Genomic DNA, 18,209 nt, shown 5'->3' with positions numbered 1-18,209 from the left:
AGTCCATATACATTACTATAGTTCACGGAACTAAGATCAGTGAACGATCAACGAACGAATGAAATATTGACGCCGTATTAAGGTAAGCCCTCGGCACATACGGTCCGTTTAGTGACACGTTGGGACACGCGTTGTCCTAAAAAAGTTTAATTATGTTTAACTTTAATGCGTCAGCCATATTGTTGTTTTTCAAAAAACTTGGCTTCACTTACACTTTTTTCATGTGGTTGTTGTACCGCAACGCTCAACGCACCGTATGTGCCGAGCGCTGTAGAATTAGACGCTGCACATACGGCGCGTTGAGCGTTGCGTTACAACAACCACATGAAAACTTCAAGAACAAACTTGGCATCACTTACACATTTTTCATGTGGTTGTTGTTTTTAACGCGTCACGCAGCGGACCGTATGTATTTGGCCCTTTAGATCGAATTCCGCACTACAGTAGTTTCATGATTTTACTCTACTTGGATCTCGAACGAAACGCACAATTTCGTGAAATTTTCTAATGAAATTCATTCTAGTAAGGACCGGGACCTATTAGGCGTTTACACAATTTGTCTTAAAATACAACACTGATTTACTAACACATACATACATTTGTCCTTTGTCTCCCAGCTGTCCATAATTTTTTCACAGACAGAAGGGGTAACCAATTTTTGACATTTTTGTAAAAATAAGTAAGATTGACTTATATGCTGCACGCTGAATCTGTTGCGTGGGCAGTTCAGAAAGCGGGCGGTAAAAGTCAACATAGCGGCGGCGCAGCATGACTGGAAAGTAATTAATGAGTTTTTTTTAATAAAGACGTTTTTATATTAAACTATGGTTTACATACCAAGTTCCCAGCTGTAAGGATTGAATAATTTTTCTTTCATTCAAAAAAAGAAAAAAATTCTATTTCAGTATGAGAAACTTGTGTATGGGGTACGATGTGAACGCAATAGAACTGAGGAAAGGAAATGTAGGGGATTGCCATTTCAAAATAAAATTATTGTTCAATGGACCAATACATACTACCATAAATAGCAGCGCTGAGATTGTTGTTTAGTGAGGGTAGTAACGTCAATGTATCTGTAAACTAAATGTATGGATATATTTTTCATGTATAGGAATCCAAAATGTCTTAAAAAAATTAGGGAAAATGGAGGAAAATAGAGAAGCTATAAAAGGCCAAAAGCGGCAAACTGAAGCCTTTATTTGTGCAGTAACCGTCATTAAAGTTGCGGGTCATTACATACCAAGTTTAAAGGCCAAAAACGATTGTGTTGCCCAAAGATAGTAAAGTAAAAGACAGTTGTGTGCATTTTGTATTTCTTAATTTTGTGGAAATAAAAACAAAAGTAAGTGATGTTAGTGGATGAGTGTCTATAAATGACCGTTTTCTAACAACGGCTTTTTATTATAGAATTTCCCGAGAAAAATCACCAATTCCACTGGCCACAGCTATTCCCAGAAGTGGGGCCAGTGCGTCTTCTTTTTATTTATGTGTTTTTGCTGTTTTGGTCATTTAATTTTGCCCGCTGTGTCAACGGTTTTGCCATTGCCATTATTACCAAGTTTTGTGAATTTCTTGCAACCGTTGCCTTTTTGTTTGTGGCCTAAAAAAAAACATCGTTAAGAGCCAATTCCCGCCTGAAAGGTTTTTAAGTGTGCTGGTTGTGTCGGCTTCCTGCCAACTTTGAGGCCACCAAATAACACCATTGGAACACTATATATATGCCTGTGTGCTGAAAAGAGGTATCGCCATTTTGCCAATTTAACAAGCTGGAAAGTGAGTTAACACGTACTTTTGAGTGTTTTTCTGTAAAAAATCATGGCGGTTATCTGCAACTAAATAAAAGAAAGAAAATACGTTAACTAAATAATTAATTAAATTAAATATAAAATTTGAAATTAATGATAAATTGGTCATTTAATTAATTGCCTTACAAATGATCAAATATTTGATACCAAAACCTAAAAAAATCAATCTTTATGTATTAATGTGTGATGTCCTTGTGTTTGTCCTAGATTCTAAGTAAATTCAATATTGTTAGGATTTTTAATACCAGTTTCTTTTCACCTAAAAGTTTTATATGATTTTTCAAGGACTCGAGTGTTGTTTGGGAAGTAAATTAGTGAGCCAATTTGGCCTTAAAACTTTCTTAAGTGAGCTCTCTTAGGATAGACATTTTGATAATTAGGCGGCGAATATTAAAACGCTGAATACGCTCTAGGGACCTTATTAATGAAATTTAACCAATTTAACTAATATTTAAAGAATTTACTGGTGTTAGAGATTCCATTTTATTGTCATTTTTTTATATCAAACAGACTATCAATACAATATTTAGATTTAAGTCAACTTTTTATATTAATAAATGTTTCATGTTTTGATGAGTTGAAAAGATAATAATATGTGTTAATCCATGGTACAATAATTCTTAGGTAGGCCACAGCTAACAGCTGATTACAATTTTTTTTTGTTATGGCTTAATCTGTCAAAACCGTGTTGACATGCAGAGTTGATATTTATTATTGATCAAAAAATTCAACTCTGTTTTGTTTTCATTTCAACAATTCGTTCTTCTTCTTCTTCTTTGTTTACTCACCGGTTATCATTCATAAAAACAATTTTGACGTTTTAAGCCATAGCGACAGGGTTGTATTTTTTGGCGATTCTCATACCTGGCCTACCTATGAATTATTGTACCATGTGTTAATCTATTTGTGATTGGGGACTCCTTTAAAAGGTGATGAGGTGAGTGTGTGTGTCTTGTGCGGTTTCCAACGAAATGCGAATTGGACTTTTGGAAACCACGGAAGGGCGGGCAAATGCGGGAGTAATACCATCAATTCTCCCTTATCAAAGCAGTGTTTGTATGTTTGTTTTTCTTATTTGTATCGTTTGTTCGTTAGCATATCAAATTTGTGTTCGCCCTGTGGAGTTAGGTTTGGACGGTTGAGAACCAGACCCTGAACTGCTAGCAAAGCCGGATGGTCCAATCTAGCGCCGCCTGAGCAGGGATTGTAACAAACCTTGGAAAAGGGACATCGAAATATTGAACACATTAGCGACTATAGGTGTGTTCATTTACTCAACAATTTGTACAAATTTGTACAATTCCAGTAACTTCTTGTAATCGACTAAGGTCTTTTGCATTGTACTGTAGAGTAAACGAACAACATCCAGTAACAATTTTTACAAATTTTGAGTAAACGAACACACATTATATTTATATAACGATGGAATATATCCGGTTTTTGCATAACCTCCAGAAGCTAGTATTTTTTACTACGATAACAAATTTTCCTTTATGTTATCAAAAACTATAGTAAAAATTAGGAGATTCTAGCAGCACTGGAACAGACCAATTAATAGATAGTGTAAACTACGCCGTAAGATATGTCGAAGAAATTTTGACATTTAAATTTATTATTTTAGCAAATTAATTTTGGCGATACCATCTACCTATGATATTAAGTACCCATTGCACAATCGTGGGGCTGGATATATGTTCTATGAAATTACAAAATATTTCCTTTTTTCATTTGACAGCTTTTTCCTTTATAAAAGTTTTCATTTCACATTTTCATAGAAACAGAATTGAGTACGCCTTGTATCTACCTTGTTGATTGTATGATGATTTAATGAGCTATCATTTTTTGTGATTAGCAGCCGGCCTAGCTATCATTTTTCGTTGATTGGCGGTTGGTTTGTTATTGTTTTTTGGCTTGAAATTCGTGATAGGTGTTGAATTGTGTGTTTCGGTAAATATCTTTAATCCAAAATGAAGCTGAAAAATGTAACAAAAGTGAAGGGTAAAAGAGATGTGGGTACTGATGGAGCTAAACAGAAAGTATCACAAATGACCGTTTCCCAATTGTCAAATGATGTTATATGGGAGGTAAGTTGTATGGCCTGGCAATATGTGTTGTCATAAAACGTTTACCCCTGCTCGTTTTTACATTTAGGTTGCCTCTAAATACTGGTCTCCAGAATCGGAAAATCACATGCCTTTTAATCCAGATATTATAAGAGATATTTATCGTGCCGAAATATTAGAACATCCGAATTCAACCAGACGTATTGTAATGCTGGAGTTTAGCCAGTATTTGGAACAATACTTGTGGCCAAATTACAAACGTGATGATGCCTCACACAGTCATGTTATGTCTATTGTTTATATGGTTAATGAAAAGTTTCGTGAACGTGTTGAAGTTTGGAATACTTTTGAACAAAAATCAGAGGAGTTTCCGGCATTCTTTCGTCAAGTGTTGGAGAAATGTCTAGATCTGACGGGTCAAACAAAGGTGCGAGAGAAAACAGCTCTGTTGGTATTTCTAAATCACTGTTTTAATAGCATGGAAATAGAGCTGTGTAGGAATCAAGTGAAACGTTTGGTGTCTCTGTCCATGTGGAGTTGTTTGCAACCAAGTAAGTGAAAAGTATAAGACTTAAAGGAAGAACAAACGTTATTAATGTATTTATTTTGTAATCTAGAACGTTTGGAGCAAGAGCTACGCGAAACACCCGAATGGAAACGTTATTGGAAAAAGTTGCAGAAAAAAGAGAAAAACGACAAGAAACCTGAAATAGAATGGGAACGTCATTTCTTGCAAAATTTAATTAAACAATTTTTAAACATATTGGAAAGTCTGCCATTGGATGGTCCAATCGATCAAAGTATTTTACAATATTGTGAGCGATTTTTAGAGCTAATGATTGATTTGGAGGCATTATTGCCAACAAGACGTTTCTTCAATACAGTGCTGGATGATACCCATCTGCTGGTGCGTGCACAAATTTGCAACTTGGTACAAAGACCAGAGGGAAAACTTTTTGGCCAGGTATGACGTTTTTTTTATATTTAGATTTATGTAAACTCGTGTTATTCCCATGCACTTGATTTTGCATAAATAGAATACTCTTCCACCTGGCGGAAAAATCTGGAAAAATTACCACAGGTAGATCTTGTTGTCCTGATCACAAATATATAAACTTTTCCGGGCGGAAGTCCATACTTCCCGAGATATGGGCCTCTTAAGTTCCGAAATTCCCTTGTTAAAGTAAGAAAAATTTTTAAATTAAAAAAAAATGTTGTTTTCGTGCCCTAAATTGGCTCCTGTCCATAGGAGAAAGTCTTAAATGATGTCTTAAATACTACTTTAAACCGTAACAAATGTCATCAGCGATGGAAATCGACATTTTGATCATGCGACGTCCTTGTCGTTGACGTCCGGCGAGGCTTTTAAAAAGTCAGCGACACTGTTCTACACATCCTGGGTATATGAGCGGCAACTGGCTTGCTGTTTTTGATGATGTGGAGGAGTAAACTCCAAATAGTGTTTGCTATGGACTTCAAAAATGAAATTCGCCTGTGCATTTTACTTTCAAATAATGATTTTGGACCCCAAGTATGTTTGGACGAAATCCGTTTCAGACAATTTGAAGTTGGTTTAGCAGTGTCTGTCCGTCTGGCTGTAGAGCGCGATAACTTTCGAACGGATCAACCTATTCGGCCCAACCCTTGACCGTCGTAATATTTTGTCCAAACTTAGATCAAGGTCGAAGATGAGTTTAAGACCTCCTTTGACATTGTTTCCATTTTTGTGCGACAGGTTGTACTAGGAAATTCTATTACGATGGTAAACGTTTGTTTTCAGGGGCAAGTTCATACTTCCTGAGAAAATGGCACGAAGGGATCTGTCTAAACTTAATTTAAGTTCCAAAGTAGGATACATCGGTACTCCGACATTTTATTTTAAATGCAGTTTAATGCATGTTTGTAGATGCTCTGAAAATTTCTACCGAAGGTACTTTTTGTGTTCCTGTTTACAGCGATATTAAGTTTTTCGATGGCAAGTCCATGTTTCTGAAAATACCCTAAATACATAGGGGGTTATCATGAATAAAATTTCCCCGTGAGTTTTGTCTTTCCGTCGTTGAAACTTAAGGGAAAATGTGAAAAAATTCAGGGGGAACTGCCGTTCATGATAACCCCCATATTTTTTGGGGGGAAAAGGATCTTAGTTATGTAGCCGGAATTCGTTCTGTCCATACATGAAAGTTTCCATTCGCACAGCCTGAAAATATATGTCTGTAGGCAGAGTAGACTGATATTTTTTACTTGTTATTAACTTGGGAAACGATGGGGTGACTATTGACACCATCATTTTACTATTTTAAAATTACCATGGATTTCCTTCCGTAGGAGCCCAACCCTTTAGGGTTTTTCACTAACTGCTATGAGCAAAAGTAGTACACAATTCATTGTGTTAATTTGGACACTAATGGAAGAATATTAAAGTAAACCAATTAGAAAAAAATTAAGTACACTTTATTTGACTGTGTTGTTTTTTTTATAAATATTTAATCAATATACATTCAATGTACACATAGTTTGATTATCGTATAAAACAAAAATGCCTAATAATTAGGTGAGTGAGTCATCGATGAGTTTAGTTTTCAATATAAAATAACTTATTCAGATGAAAATGAATGAACAGACTTATTGTAAATATATGACTATGAATAATGTAAGAATAAATTTCTATTCAACGAATTTAGTCATACATATTCATACCTCTATATACTGCACCAAGTACATATTTATAACTGGAATTTAATGCAATTTTTACTTGTACTCTAAGCATCATTAATTTCAATTTTTCCTGTCTATGAGTTAATACTAAATAAAATAGTACATAATTATTATATTTTATATAAATACAAATATTAAATATCAGTTCGCTTTCGAAAATCGCACACATTTCGAGGGAATGAGAATTTGCTGATGGATTGTTTTTTCTTCGTTTAATAATCATTACAATTCATGTAACGCATTTCATCTCCCCAATCATTGCTCGAAGGTGGTTCATTATAACAACATGATTTCTTTAAAAGAAATGTAACGTGTTTTTGCCTTAAAACGCACACATACAACAACAGGGGAGCCTGCAAGGCATTGACTATGATTTGTGTATATAAAAGTCCTTCAAATTTAAGCCATGAAAGGCAAAGGAATAACCATTCGGCACTCATGATTAACAGCATCAGGGCAAACATTATGAAACTGTGGAGAAAAAAACAAAAAAATCTTTTCATTATTCTGTAAAATATCTTTATGCCTATTTCGACTTACTTAGCTTTCAATTTATGTTGTATTCTTCCATAAACATTACGACGATTGATTAACTTCAATGTCGTCACATAAAAGAATATATCAATGAGTATTGTACAGGCAATTGGGGCAAAAAATATTGCAATACCCAACCATCCCATTGTCTCCTGGTCGGCTATTGTATTTTGCTTCTTATATGTATCGGCATCCAAAAAGAAATGTGCAAACACTGCCATTGCAGCCATGAAAGCTGTTGTACCCCATGCATATACCGAATAATAACAATATTTGCGTGCATCGGTTACTCTTAGGAAAACATTACGAGAACGAAAAGTTTTCCAAATATAATAGCCGAAACTATTCAGCCAAAAGAATGCCGCCAATATACTGAAATACAAAATAATATCAGCCACAATGAAACTGACATGATTTGTAAATTCGGTAAATATTCGTACAAGATCAGCGACTTGACTGACCATAAGGCAGACGGCGATTGTGGTAACTATGTTGCCAACAAGATCTCTGAAAGAAAGGAAAACAAAAGTTGTTAGTTTTTTGGTAGAGGAATTTAATAAAAAAAATATTTTCTGTGGGAAGGTCATGTAAAATAGGAAGATATGTTTGTATGTACTTGTTTGGAAGTCATTTCAGTTGGTTAACGTGTAATTTAGAGCTTTTGTACGATTATATTAGGAAACATGAACTTGCCCAGGAAAAAACATCGCCGTAAACAGGACCACAAGAGTCTTCGATAACAATTTCCCAAGCATCCTCGAACAGACCTTAAAATACACTAAGGAGTGGGCCGATATCACCTACTAACGAGCTTAAACTAAGTTTGGACAAAAAATTACAAGACCAAAAGTTTGTACCAAATCACTTGCTTCGCTTAAGAGATATCGCGCGTACAATTTTAGTGAATATTTTTGAACTTTGGTGGGGAAGTTAACGGAAGATATGTACCCATAAGCAGAATCTTCAAACTTTTTTTACTACTCGCAAAAATATTTTAATATGTACTATTTGGATTAAAGCAGTATCCGCTTCGAGAATTTTCGTGGGCATCAGCCACAGCACATGGTGACCGTAGGGTTTCGTGCAATTTTCTTGGGAAATATAGACTCGGCCCTGAAAAAAAAATTTAAAAAATCTGAACGAATTTTGTGGTAGGCTCCTAAAAAAGTTATGTGAAGTATAAACCAAATAAGCATCGAAGCATTTTGATCTTTTTTGGGAGAGGTGTCCGAGGGAGAGGACCGATATGACCCATCCTCATACTTGATATATGTTTGGACAAAAAAAAAAATTACGACGGGTAAATTTTGGATCAAACCACACAGACTCGTTAGCCCTAATTTGCATGTTCTAGTAGTAGTCTCTAATTGAGTTTATGCTGTCCTGTTTTCAGCGTGCATTTGTGTTAGGGTGCGTTACGTTTAAGACTGATCGATTGTGCCAGATTCTATTCTCCAGATCTAGAAATGTTCTAGCAGGTCTGGGAAGAAGTTTTTCACCGTCGTCGAATACAATATCCGTCGACGGCTTGAGTATGCAGCTGTTTCAAAACTACTGCTATTGACAATCTGTTGAGGTCGGATTGGTATGACGTCTTGGATGTCTGGGCAGAAGTGTGTGATGTCTTTCCGGATGTGTCGTGGAGGAAAATCCTGCGCCACTATGTGGTGGTTAGTGTGATTTGTCAGATGGCAGGCCAAAAGGAACTGTCTGGCAAGCAACACGTTATGTTGCTGTAACACACTCGACATCGTAACATATCCGGTAACAATTCTGAGCGCCATATTTTTGATCGTCTGCAAATTACAGCATTGTCACTCAAAAACGAAGTCGAAACGAACGAAGTCCAAAACGGAGCGACCAATGGTTTTGTAGTTAATGAGCGTCTCTTTATCCTTTCACCGGACCTTCGCCTTTAAAACATTCGAGACTTTGTTTTGCTTAAGACTTTGTGTTTAATATATAAAAAGTTATCAAAAACGATTCCCAGTATTTTGGAGTGTTGAGCAATGATTTCCACCTCGGTCTTGAATTGACGAGTCCAGGAGGAAAATATAGTCACAGTGGATTTTGACGACGAAATGGTTAAGCCTCCGTGTATAGACGGTGGCTAGATCGTTGTTAATTTTAGCACTTCATCTTTGTCTACTCCAGGTGACATGATGATGCAGTCAGGAAACTATTTTAAAATGGGGGATGGTGCGGTAAGCTTGCGATGCTTTCCACAAGTGCTGTACTCCTCCTCCTTGTGGTACACCCATTTTATGTTCTCGTATTTTGATTTGAAGGTGATGATATCATTTAATGCAGCTTCTATGACCTTGGCCACAGGTTATTAATGAGAGATTGGGCGATAAGATTCTCCTAAGTGAGAGAGTTTTTCCGCTTTTGGAAGTGGAATTTTTCTTGCAATCTTCCAGATATCTTGGATCACAAGAATGTTGGTCGACATAGATAAGAGTTGCACGAGATAATTCAGTGCTATTGGACCGAAATGCTTTGGCCTGACCATAGTGATGTTGTTGTTGTAACAGTTCTTTTGGTTCGTCCGTGATTTCCCCGGGTTGCAAAAGATGAAATGTAGAGAAATGAATTAAGCAGAGATTGTGTCACGAGAATCAATGGATTATTGGGTTGTGGTAGTTATTTGATGGGGAGCTGAAGAAAGGCAGCCACTTTAAAAAGTCGATGGCGCTGATCAATTAGCGTAAGTCTGTGTGTTTATCTGTTCAGGAGAAAATTTGCGCCGCATCGTGCGGTCGCTGTCTGCACTGCAGGCAGATATCTTAAACTCCGGGGATAATTCTGGACTGGTACTCAACGCGAAACATTGTTGACCAACCCGATCTCAGCTGCTCCAAAGATGTTGTTCCCCTTTTCTCAAGCGAAGATCCTCTTTCCTCAAAGGAAGATTTTCTAATTTGCACCGAGAAATGAAGTATAGGCCTGTAATGGTATAGGCCTCGATGTCTACACATTTTTCAGATGTAATTCGAAACATTTTAGTTGTAATTCGAATTATTTCATTTGTTATTCGAATTATTCCATTTGTAATTCGAATTATTTCATTTGTAATTCGAAGTATTTCATTTGTAATTCCAGAATTCCATTTGTAATTCAAGATATTCCATTTGTAACTCGATTTATTCTATTTGTAACTCGAATTATTCCATTTGAAATTCGAATTATTCCATTTGTAATTCGAATTATTTCATTTGTAATTCAAATTATTCCATTTGTAATTCAAATTATTCCATTTGTAATTCAAATTATTCCATTTGTAATTCAAATTATTCGATTTGTAATTCGAATTATTCCATTTGAAATTTGAATTATTCCATTTGTAATTCGAATTATTTCATTTGTAATTCAAATTATTCCATTTGTAATTCGAATTATTTTATTTGAAATTAAACATGAAATTATTCGAATTAAAAATGGAATAATTCGAAATACAAATGGAAAAATTCAAATTTCAAATGGAATAATTCGAATTACAAATGGAAAATTTCGTATTACAAATGGAATAATTCGAACTACAAATAATAATAATTCAAATTACAAATGAAATTCTCGAATTACAATTAAAATAATTCGAATTACATCTGTGAAAGGTGTATATTTATACCCTCAGCATTTATGCTAACGAGGGTATGTACACTTTCATACGGGAAAAATGTGCCTCATCGAAATAATGGTTTTAGGCCCCAAGTATGTGACGAAATCCGTTTCAGACAATTTGGAGTCGATTTAGTAATGTCCGTCCGTCTGTCTGTCTGGCTGGTGCGCACGATAACTCTCGAACGGATCAACCGATTCAAACCAAATTTTGGGTATTGTAATTTTTTGCCCAATATCGGTCTACTCCTTCGGGTACCTCCCCCAAAAAAGTTCGAAAATGTTCGGAAAAGTTGTGCGCACGATAACCATTGAAGGTAGTGACCGATTAGGTCCATACTTTACACATCCTAATATCCAGGTATAGATTAGGTTCCAATATGGACTCAATCGGTCCACTCCTTCGGGTACCTCCCACACAAAATTTCGGAAAAGTTCAGTTTAGGACCAGCTCTCGAATCGTTTTGATTTTTATTGTAACAACTTGTATTCACTGTCCCTCATACGACGGTACAAGTTTCATCAGGGGCAAGGGACATACTTCCTAACAAAATAGCCTGAGAGTTGTAAAAAAAACCCTATGACACCGTAGGTAGTTGTTGGAGCGCAAGATAGCCCTCGAACGGATGTGCCGATTCGGTCCAACATTTGGCTTTTGTAATATTTTGTCCAAACTTAGTTTAAGTTCGAAGATAAGTCATATCGGTCCACTCCTTTAGGTACCTCCCCCACAAAAGTTCAAAACTATTCGGAAAAATTGTGCGCACGATACCCTTGAAGGGAGTTACACATCCTAATATATCTACCAGGTATAGATCAGGTTCGAATACGGACTATATTTGTCCACTCCTTCGGATACCTCCCACACAAAATTTCTTATAAGTTCACTTTAAGACCTGTTCGCGAATCACTTTGATTTTTGTTGAAGCACCTTGCATTCACTGACCCCCTTTATGATGGTACAAGTTTTTTCAGGGGCAAGTTAATACTTCCTGAGAATTTAGCCCGGAAACTTAGCCCCAAACATAGTTTCAGTTCGAAGATGGGCAATACCGGTCCACAACTTCCATTACATCCCCCCAAAACTTGAAAAAATATGGTATGCAAGAACAGGGTAACCAATTTGTTCCAAACTTTGGATCTTCTAAAATTTTGTCTAAATTTAGTTGAATTTCCAAAAATGGCACAAATTGGTCTTCTCCTTAAGGTACCTTCCCTGAATAAGTTCAATATTTTTGTTTAAGTGTAGTTTAGGGTCTGTTCGAAGATCCTTTGGAAATGTATACCGATGCTATTTGTTGTGGTCCTGTTTAAAGCGATATCATGTTTTCCGTTGGCAAGTTCATGCTTCCTGGCATAATGGTCCAAATACGATGACCCACTGAAATGACTAGTGGGGGCGATATCTATCGAAAAGTTATGACTCCCAAAATAAGATCCACTTTCGTAAAGGGCTATTTCGGTCCATTCCTTCCCCAACACTTTTGAACTTTAATCCTAATCCACATTTTTGTCTGTAAGTTCAAACGTTCCAAATGGGACTCAAAATTCTGAAAAGACTCTAAATACATTCGATCTGTCCGTAGATGAAATTTTCAATTCAGATAGGCTCAGGCAAAGCCGACTGATACTTTTTAAGTTGTTTTTTTTTTTAATTTTCAAGAATTTGCTCCGGTCGTGGGTCAGAAACATGTGAAAACATTTCGGTAATTAAAAATTTAACTATACATGAGTATACATGTAGTCATATCTCTTAATCTAAAGAGATACTAATGAAGAATGTCAATAATGACAAGCTCTTCAAAAGCTGGTGTTAAGTCAACAAATCTTATTTCATTCAAACTTACCTTAAAGTGGGTAATATGAAATATACTATTGCAATAATCAATAGTATGATCAGCGATATAACATGAAATATGGGATTCAAAACTTTGTGCATTAAGAAATTTGTATCGGACCATTTTAATTCTTTCTTGGCTAAGCAAATGTTGGCAAACAATACTTGTCTGTGATCTCCAGATGTTGAAATAGCCTAAATAAATGGAAACAAGTTAACAATTGTATTACATCTCAGCACGCACACCTCACTTACCCTATCGATACAATATTGATTCCTATCATAATCATAAAACAATGGTTTCGACACCTCATCTGCAAATTGTTCTGCATAATCCACACTTTCCTCTTCTTCTTTTGTGTTGGTATAGTGGCGCAATTTACCATCTTCCAAAAGCACCAACTTGTCGGGGCTCTAAATGACAAAAAACAATGAATGTCAATAAAAATAGTAACAATGAGCTTTCTTCAATGGCGTTTGTTTTCCAAAGTAACACTTACACCTTGATAATGATATATAGGCCAAGTTTGCATGGAACCACAAGCGGGTAAGCCAATGACGAATTTAAATTTTACCGGCATATTATGTTCACCGCCATAACTGGTAAACATGGGTTGGAAGTATTCTGTAAAACAAAACACACAAAAATGAAATACAATACTACCTGTGTGTGTACTGCATGTTCTAGATGTATTGGTGAAATGGAAAACATGACCATTTTATATGCACGTTTTGTATTATTAAGCTTTTGTTGTGGGTCATGTTTTTCTTTTTCAGTTTTTTCTTTCTTAGTATTCAATACATACCACTTTCATTGACTTGGCTGCATATGGAGTCAATACGTATTTCAAATTTTTCACAACATTTATTTATCAACACAACATTTTCGCCATCCTCATCCTCAGGTGAGCTGCCGCTACCAAAGGTGTTGGTAGCTGCAACAGCACCACCTCGATTACCACCATTACCAATGTCATTATCACTTTGTTGCTGTTGTAAATTGGCATGTGCCCCTCTTAGTAGAATCAGTGCCAAGCACTGGACTAATATTAGCCAAGATTTGAACACAGTTTTATCCATGCTGACGTCTGAATGCCGCAATGTTTTACACAAAAATAACATCTATAAGATAAAATAAGTCAGACTTTGGATTTTAAGACGTCATCGTTTAATCTACACATCAAGGTGTGTGTGTTTCTTTCAACTGTCAGATATTAGTTGGCGGTATCTCGGTATCGTAACAGAAGATCAGTTTGTGTAACTCGTTCTCTTGCTGGTACTCCTCTCTTTTTTTATTCTCCAGTACAACAACAATAAACTATATTCACCAACACAAAGTCAGAAAGTTGAATCACAGATACCCACTAACACACACACACACACAAACATACTTTTCTATAAAACTGCATGCCGCCTTGGATTTTAGAACTCGCTGTGCCCGTAACCAAACCACACATTAATGGGTGGAATGGATGGATGGTACAATTGATTGCAATAAAATGATGCCGTGTCCAGTTCTTACAAGCGATCAGTCAACGACTTGCTTCTTCTTTTTTGTGGAAACTGTTCCCAATTGCCCCTTTTGTTTATATTTATTATCTTTGTGTTGTTTATATTATCAATGGATTGTTCCAAAATATTTGGTTTAACTTCATTTATTTTCATTTGTTTATCCAAATAACAACACCTTCTTCGCACATCATCACCAATCACCACCACAACCAACCACACAGTGCCACCAACTACATCCGTAAATAAAAACACACTTCCTTCCAAAAAAACAACAAAAACAAACGAAAACGTTCAAGTGGCTGCCGGTCTTATGCCGTTGCTGTTGTTACCGCCTATTCCCGTCCAACACGAAAGCCAGCCAAATATTCACTGTCATTTGTTTGGAGGCAATAATGCACCAAACAACTTCATGATTAACTGACTGGAGAGGTGGTTTTTTTGTTGTCTCAAAAAATGCTTGAAATATTTATTTCCTTCATGTATAAATTCCACTAGTGCTCTCCGTTCTCTCTCACAACGAGTTTTAGTCTGTTGGTTAGTATGATGGCAGAGCCAAAACAAAACGGCCGGCCTGCACTCATCCCCAATTGCTGCAGATACTTTTTTATGTGTGTCACCTTTATTCGGCCTCTCCCAGTTAATTGGTGGATAGTTTCATTAAAATTTCTCTTTCTCTTGGATTAAAGAGAGACACGTAATTTTATTAAGCATGACTTGAAACTACTTAGTAATTACTACTACCACTGTAAACCAGTCCAAAGTGTGGATTCCACACCAATATTCAATTCAATTGTGTCCCTCTCTTACCCTGGATGTGTGTGCTGTGTATCATCCTCGACTTGATTCCGTAATTAAATAGTACGGAAATAAATAATTTATCATAATAGAATTGACATTTCTAGACCGGGTTCAGTTATGTGTTGACAAACATTTTATTAAGCATATTTTTGCCGGTATGTGAAGTACGCCTTTTTACAACAAAATGTTGTTAAGTGGGAATTGGATCCAGTTTTTTGCAGCATTTAATAGTAGAGACAAATTATGTTTTATGTGGGAAGCAGGTCAAGTCAAGTCATTTTAATATTTATGTTTAGACCTTAGAAGCAAGGACCCTGATTCTTTCTTCAAATACTGAAAAATTGTATATAGAATTGTGGCGTCCATCATAAGATGCAGGGTATAATTTATCATTCTTTTTGTTACACATCGAAATATTCATTGGAGACCCTATAAAATATAGATTTAAAATCTTATGCACAACGGCACGCGAGTTTTTTGTTAACAAACTGAAAAAAGTTCTTAGTGCACTTGTAAGCGTTTAAACCAGTGCCGACCAAAAAGAGCGAAGCCACAAATGTGAATGTATTCAAAACATTGGCAATTTATGCAATGATGAACATGAAGAGAGCACTTGTATGGTGAATCGTACGAAAGCGTAAAGGCTAGTACTCATCTTGTTCATCTATGAATTTATGACAGTACTAGCAAAGTGTCCGCTACTTCGTATGCGGAAATGATATAAAAACCAAATAAACAATATTTAATACTTTTTGTAGCCTTATAGTACAAGGTGGCGCAAAAGTAATCCTCCTATCAGAAAATGCTATAATTTTTGCGATTGGCCCCTAATGTCAGTTCTGTTTTGACATTTGTGTAGTAAACACATGCGAAATACACGCTGATAAACAATGTTACGCTACCCTGCTCCAGAACGCGGAATATTGGTGACTATTTATTTCACCAATAATCGGTCGGTGACTTTGGTACAACGTGAATTTCGTCGCAGACGTTTAGCCGCTCGCTTCGAAGAGACTGGCAAAACACGAGATGCTGCCAGGCATGGCAGACCCCGGAGTATCCGTTCTGCAGAGAATATTGCTGCTGTATCCGAGGATGTCACGGAAGCGCCTTCGACATAGACCAGACGACGTGCCACGCAAATGGGTATCAATTGACGGTCTTTACAGCGAATTTTGGTACGACATTTGAAGATATTTCCGTACAAAGTCCATACGGTGCATCAGCTATTAAACGCTGACCGCCGATCGTGTCTAACATACGATCAATCCATCCTTAATCACCACCAAGAGGAAGATGATTTTTCATCAAAAATAATTATGAGTGATGAGACTTCTTTTTGTGGGGCTTTTTGAAGTCGCGGGTTTATGTCAACAAGCCTCAGACTCTTTCAGCTCTTAAGGACAATATCCGCCAAGAATGTTAGGACCTATCGCCGGAAGTTTTGGCCAAAATGCCATAAAAAGGGCTCAAATGACAATAAACTGTCGCGGCGGCCATTTATCTGATATCATATTCTCGACTTGATGTAAAAATATTAAAAGAACAAATAAAAATAATCCACAAGAAAAATCAAAGTTTTTCATTTTTTTTTAAATTACAGCCAAAAAACTTCGGAAGATTACTTTTGCGCCACCTTGTAGATATTTCCATACCAAATTTCAGAATTTATAAACATCATAAAAAAATATATTTTCGTTCATACAATAACAAAATTGTACCAAATTTAGTACTTTTCGTACTTCCAATCTCATTTTCAGATCCATCAGCTCCATAATAGTAATTTACATATAAATACATAAGAATGAATTTCCGAAACTTCATCCTAAAATTTCTAAAATTTGTGCTAACCCTTTTACACAATAAAAATTATATAATGTCTGTACAATTTGGAATCTTTCGTACACATAAGTACGAATTTTCAAAACTTCCCGAATCCTACACTCCCACAGTAATCTTAATTCCAAATTTCAGGATTCAAGCTCTATCCGTACAATTTAGTACTTTTCGTACCCATAAATACGAGTTTCAAAACGTTCCTACACTCCAACAGTAATCTTAATTCCAAATTTTAGGGTTACAGCTCTATCCGTTCAACCAAATCCAAATTGTACCAAATTTAGTACGTTTCGTGCCAATAAGTACAAATTTTCAAAATATCCTCAATCCTACACCCCAATACCAATCGTAATTCCAAATCTCAGTATTCCAGCTCAAATTTAGCACCATTTAGTAATTTTTTATTTGATTTTTTTATTTAAAATCCATTGTTTCTTTGTAATTGTAATGGTCGCCAATTCGTATGACGAATAGGCAAATAAAGAAGAAGAGTAATTTTCGTACACGACAAAAACAAAATATGTTTGGATCCAAACATATATTTGTTTGCAACCAGTCCCAAACAAATATTTGTTTGGATCCAAACATATTTCTAACATATATTTTTCTGTGTGCACACAGAAAAAAGGACTCTCTAACATATGTCCCAAACATATTTTGCAGCAAACATATCGTCTGCTCCGTCAGAAAAGGTCGTAAGTCCACTTTTTTTGGAAATCGCGTTTTTGTTACAGGATGATAGTACACGTCAAAACACGTCGTTTGATACAAAGAAAATGGTAGTATGTCGCGTTTTTCTATGTGTTTTGCCCTTGTCGGAAAAGGTCGTAAGTCCACAAAACGTACAAATTTGAGTACGAAAAGGTCGTAAGTCCCCAGGAAAATGTATACTTTAAAAGAATACTACAGCTAATGTAGTTCAGATATAATGTTTAACGACATCCATGGTTGGGGTACAATGTAAAGAACTAGCGTACACCTTTGGATGATAATCGGATGATATTTGGCGGAGCCTTTGGACCAAACTTTTGAACAAAAATGTGATAATTTCTATATTGCAACGAAAATTTACATTTGAAATCTATTTTCCCCTATAATCGAACTGATTATGAAAAATAGACTTCTGGTCTTTTCATTGATACAAATCGGGATGCTGTATGTGTTCAAATACCTCATATATTGAAAAAATTTTAAAAAACCAAGATTTTTACTGTTTTACTGTCGTATATCTTACTTAACTTTATTAACTGGTAATTTGTGGTTTCTCTAGGGACATTTATTTACATAACGAGATTAGTTTGTGTTCTGAATTGAATAAAGTAATACCATCTAACGGACGGGTAAGTGCAATGTTTATATTATTAAATGATTCTAAAATAATAATTGATTGAACACATAATGGTTTTTGCTAACAAAGAGCAGTATGAATTTGGAATGAAATTAGACGATTGTGTCATGGGTCTAGCTTCCAATGGTTTTCACTGT

General features: G+C 35.9%; 2 protein-coding genes and 1 long non-coding RNA gene across 4 annotated transcripts in view; 2 read left to right on the top strand and 1 right to left on the bottom strand.

Annotated features, from left to right (window-relative positions):
• Window positions 1–1,035: 1,035 nt before the first annotated feature.
• Window positions 1,036–2,394, top strand: LOC141390362 (uncharacterized). Its single transcript, XR_012409331.1, has 2 exons — window positions 1,036–1,342; window positions 1,408–2,394. It is a non-coding gene; the product is annotated as an uncharacterized lncRNA (long non-coding RNA).
• A 1,273-nt stretch (window positions 2,395–3,667) lies between these two features.
• LOC141394256 (RNA helicase aquarius) overlaps window positions 3,668–18,209 on the top strand; it is a 44,573-nt gene continuing 30,031 nt past the window's right edge. The window contains exons 1-3 of the mRNA XM_073968331.1: window positions 3,668–3,889; window positions 3,957–4,419; window positions 4,486–4,832. Of these exons, the coding sequence (XP_073824432.1) occupies window positions 3,773–3,889; window positions 3,957–4,419; window positions 4,486–4,832 (927 nt within the window). The 5' untranslated portion in view covers window positions 3,668–3,772. The remainder of the gene's footprint in view (window positions 3,890–3,956; window positions 4,420–4,485; window positions 4,833–18,209) is intronic.
• On the bottom strand, window positions 6,301–14,461 carry mthl5 (G-protein coupled receptor Mth-like 5). 2 transcript variants are annotated; one of them, XM_073968346.1, is made up of 7 exons: window positions 13,967–14,461; window positions 13,382–13,697; window positions 13,076–13,200; window positions 12,831–12,989; window positions 12,586–12,770; window positions 7,127–7,627; window positions 6,301–7,057 (listed from the first exon to the last, which is right to left on the bottom strand). In XM_073968346.1, the coding sequence occupies exons 1-7, from the start codon at window positions 14,030–14,032 to the stop codon at window positions 6,799–6,801; spliced, it is 1,611 nt and encodes a 536-aa protein (XP_073824447.1). In that variant the 5' UTR covers window positions 14,033–14,461; the 3' UTR covers window positions 6,301–6,798. The 2 variants fall into 2 exon arrangements, with proteins under 2 accessions (XP_073824447.1, XP_073824456.1); XM_073968355.1 differs by having other exon boundaries at window positions 14,263–14,461.

This window comes from Musca autumnalis, unplaced genomic scaffold (genome assembly GCF_047663935.1).
Source record: "Musca autumnalis isolate F117 unplaced genomic scaffold, ASM4766393v1 scaffold_1, whole genome shotgun sequence".
NCBI classification, from domain to species: domain Eukaryota; kingdom Metazoa; phylum Arthropoda; class Insecta; order Diptera; family Muscidae; genus Musca; species Musca autumnalis.
Note: the sequence above shows the minus strand (reverse complement) of the source record. Positions and strands in the feature narration are given on the sequence as shown.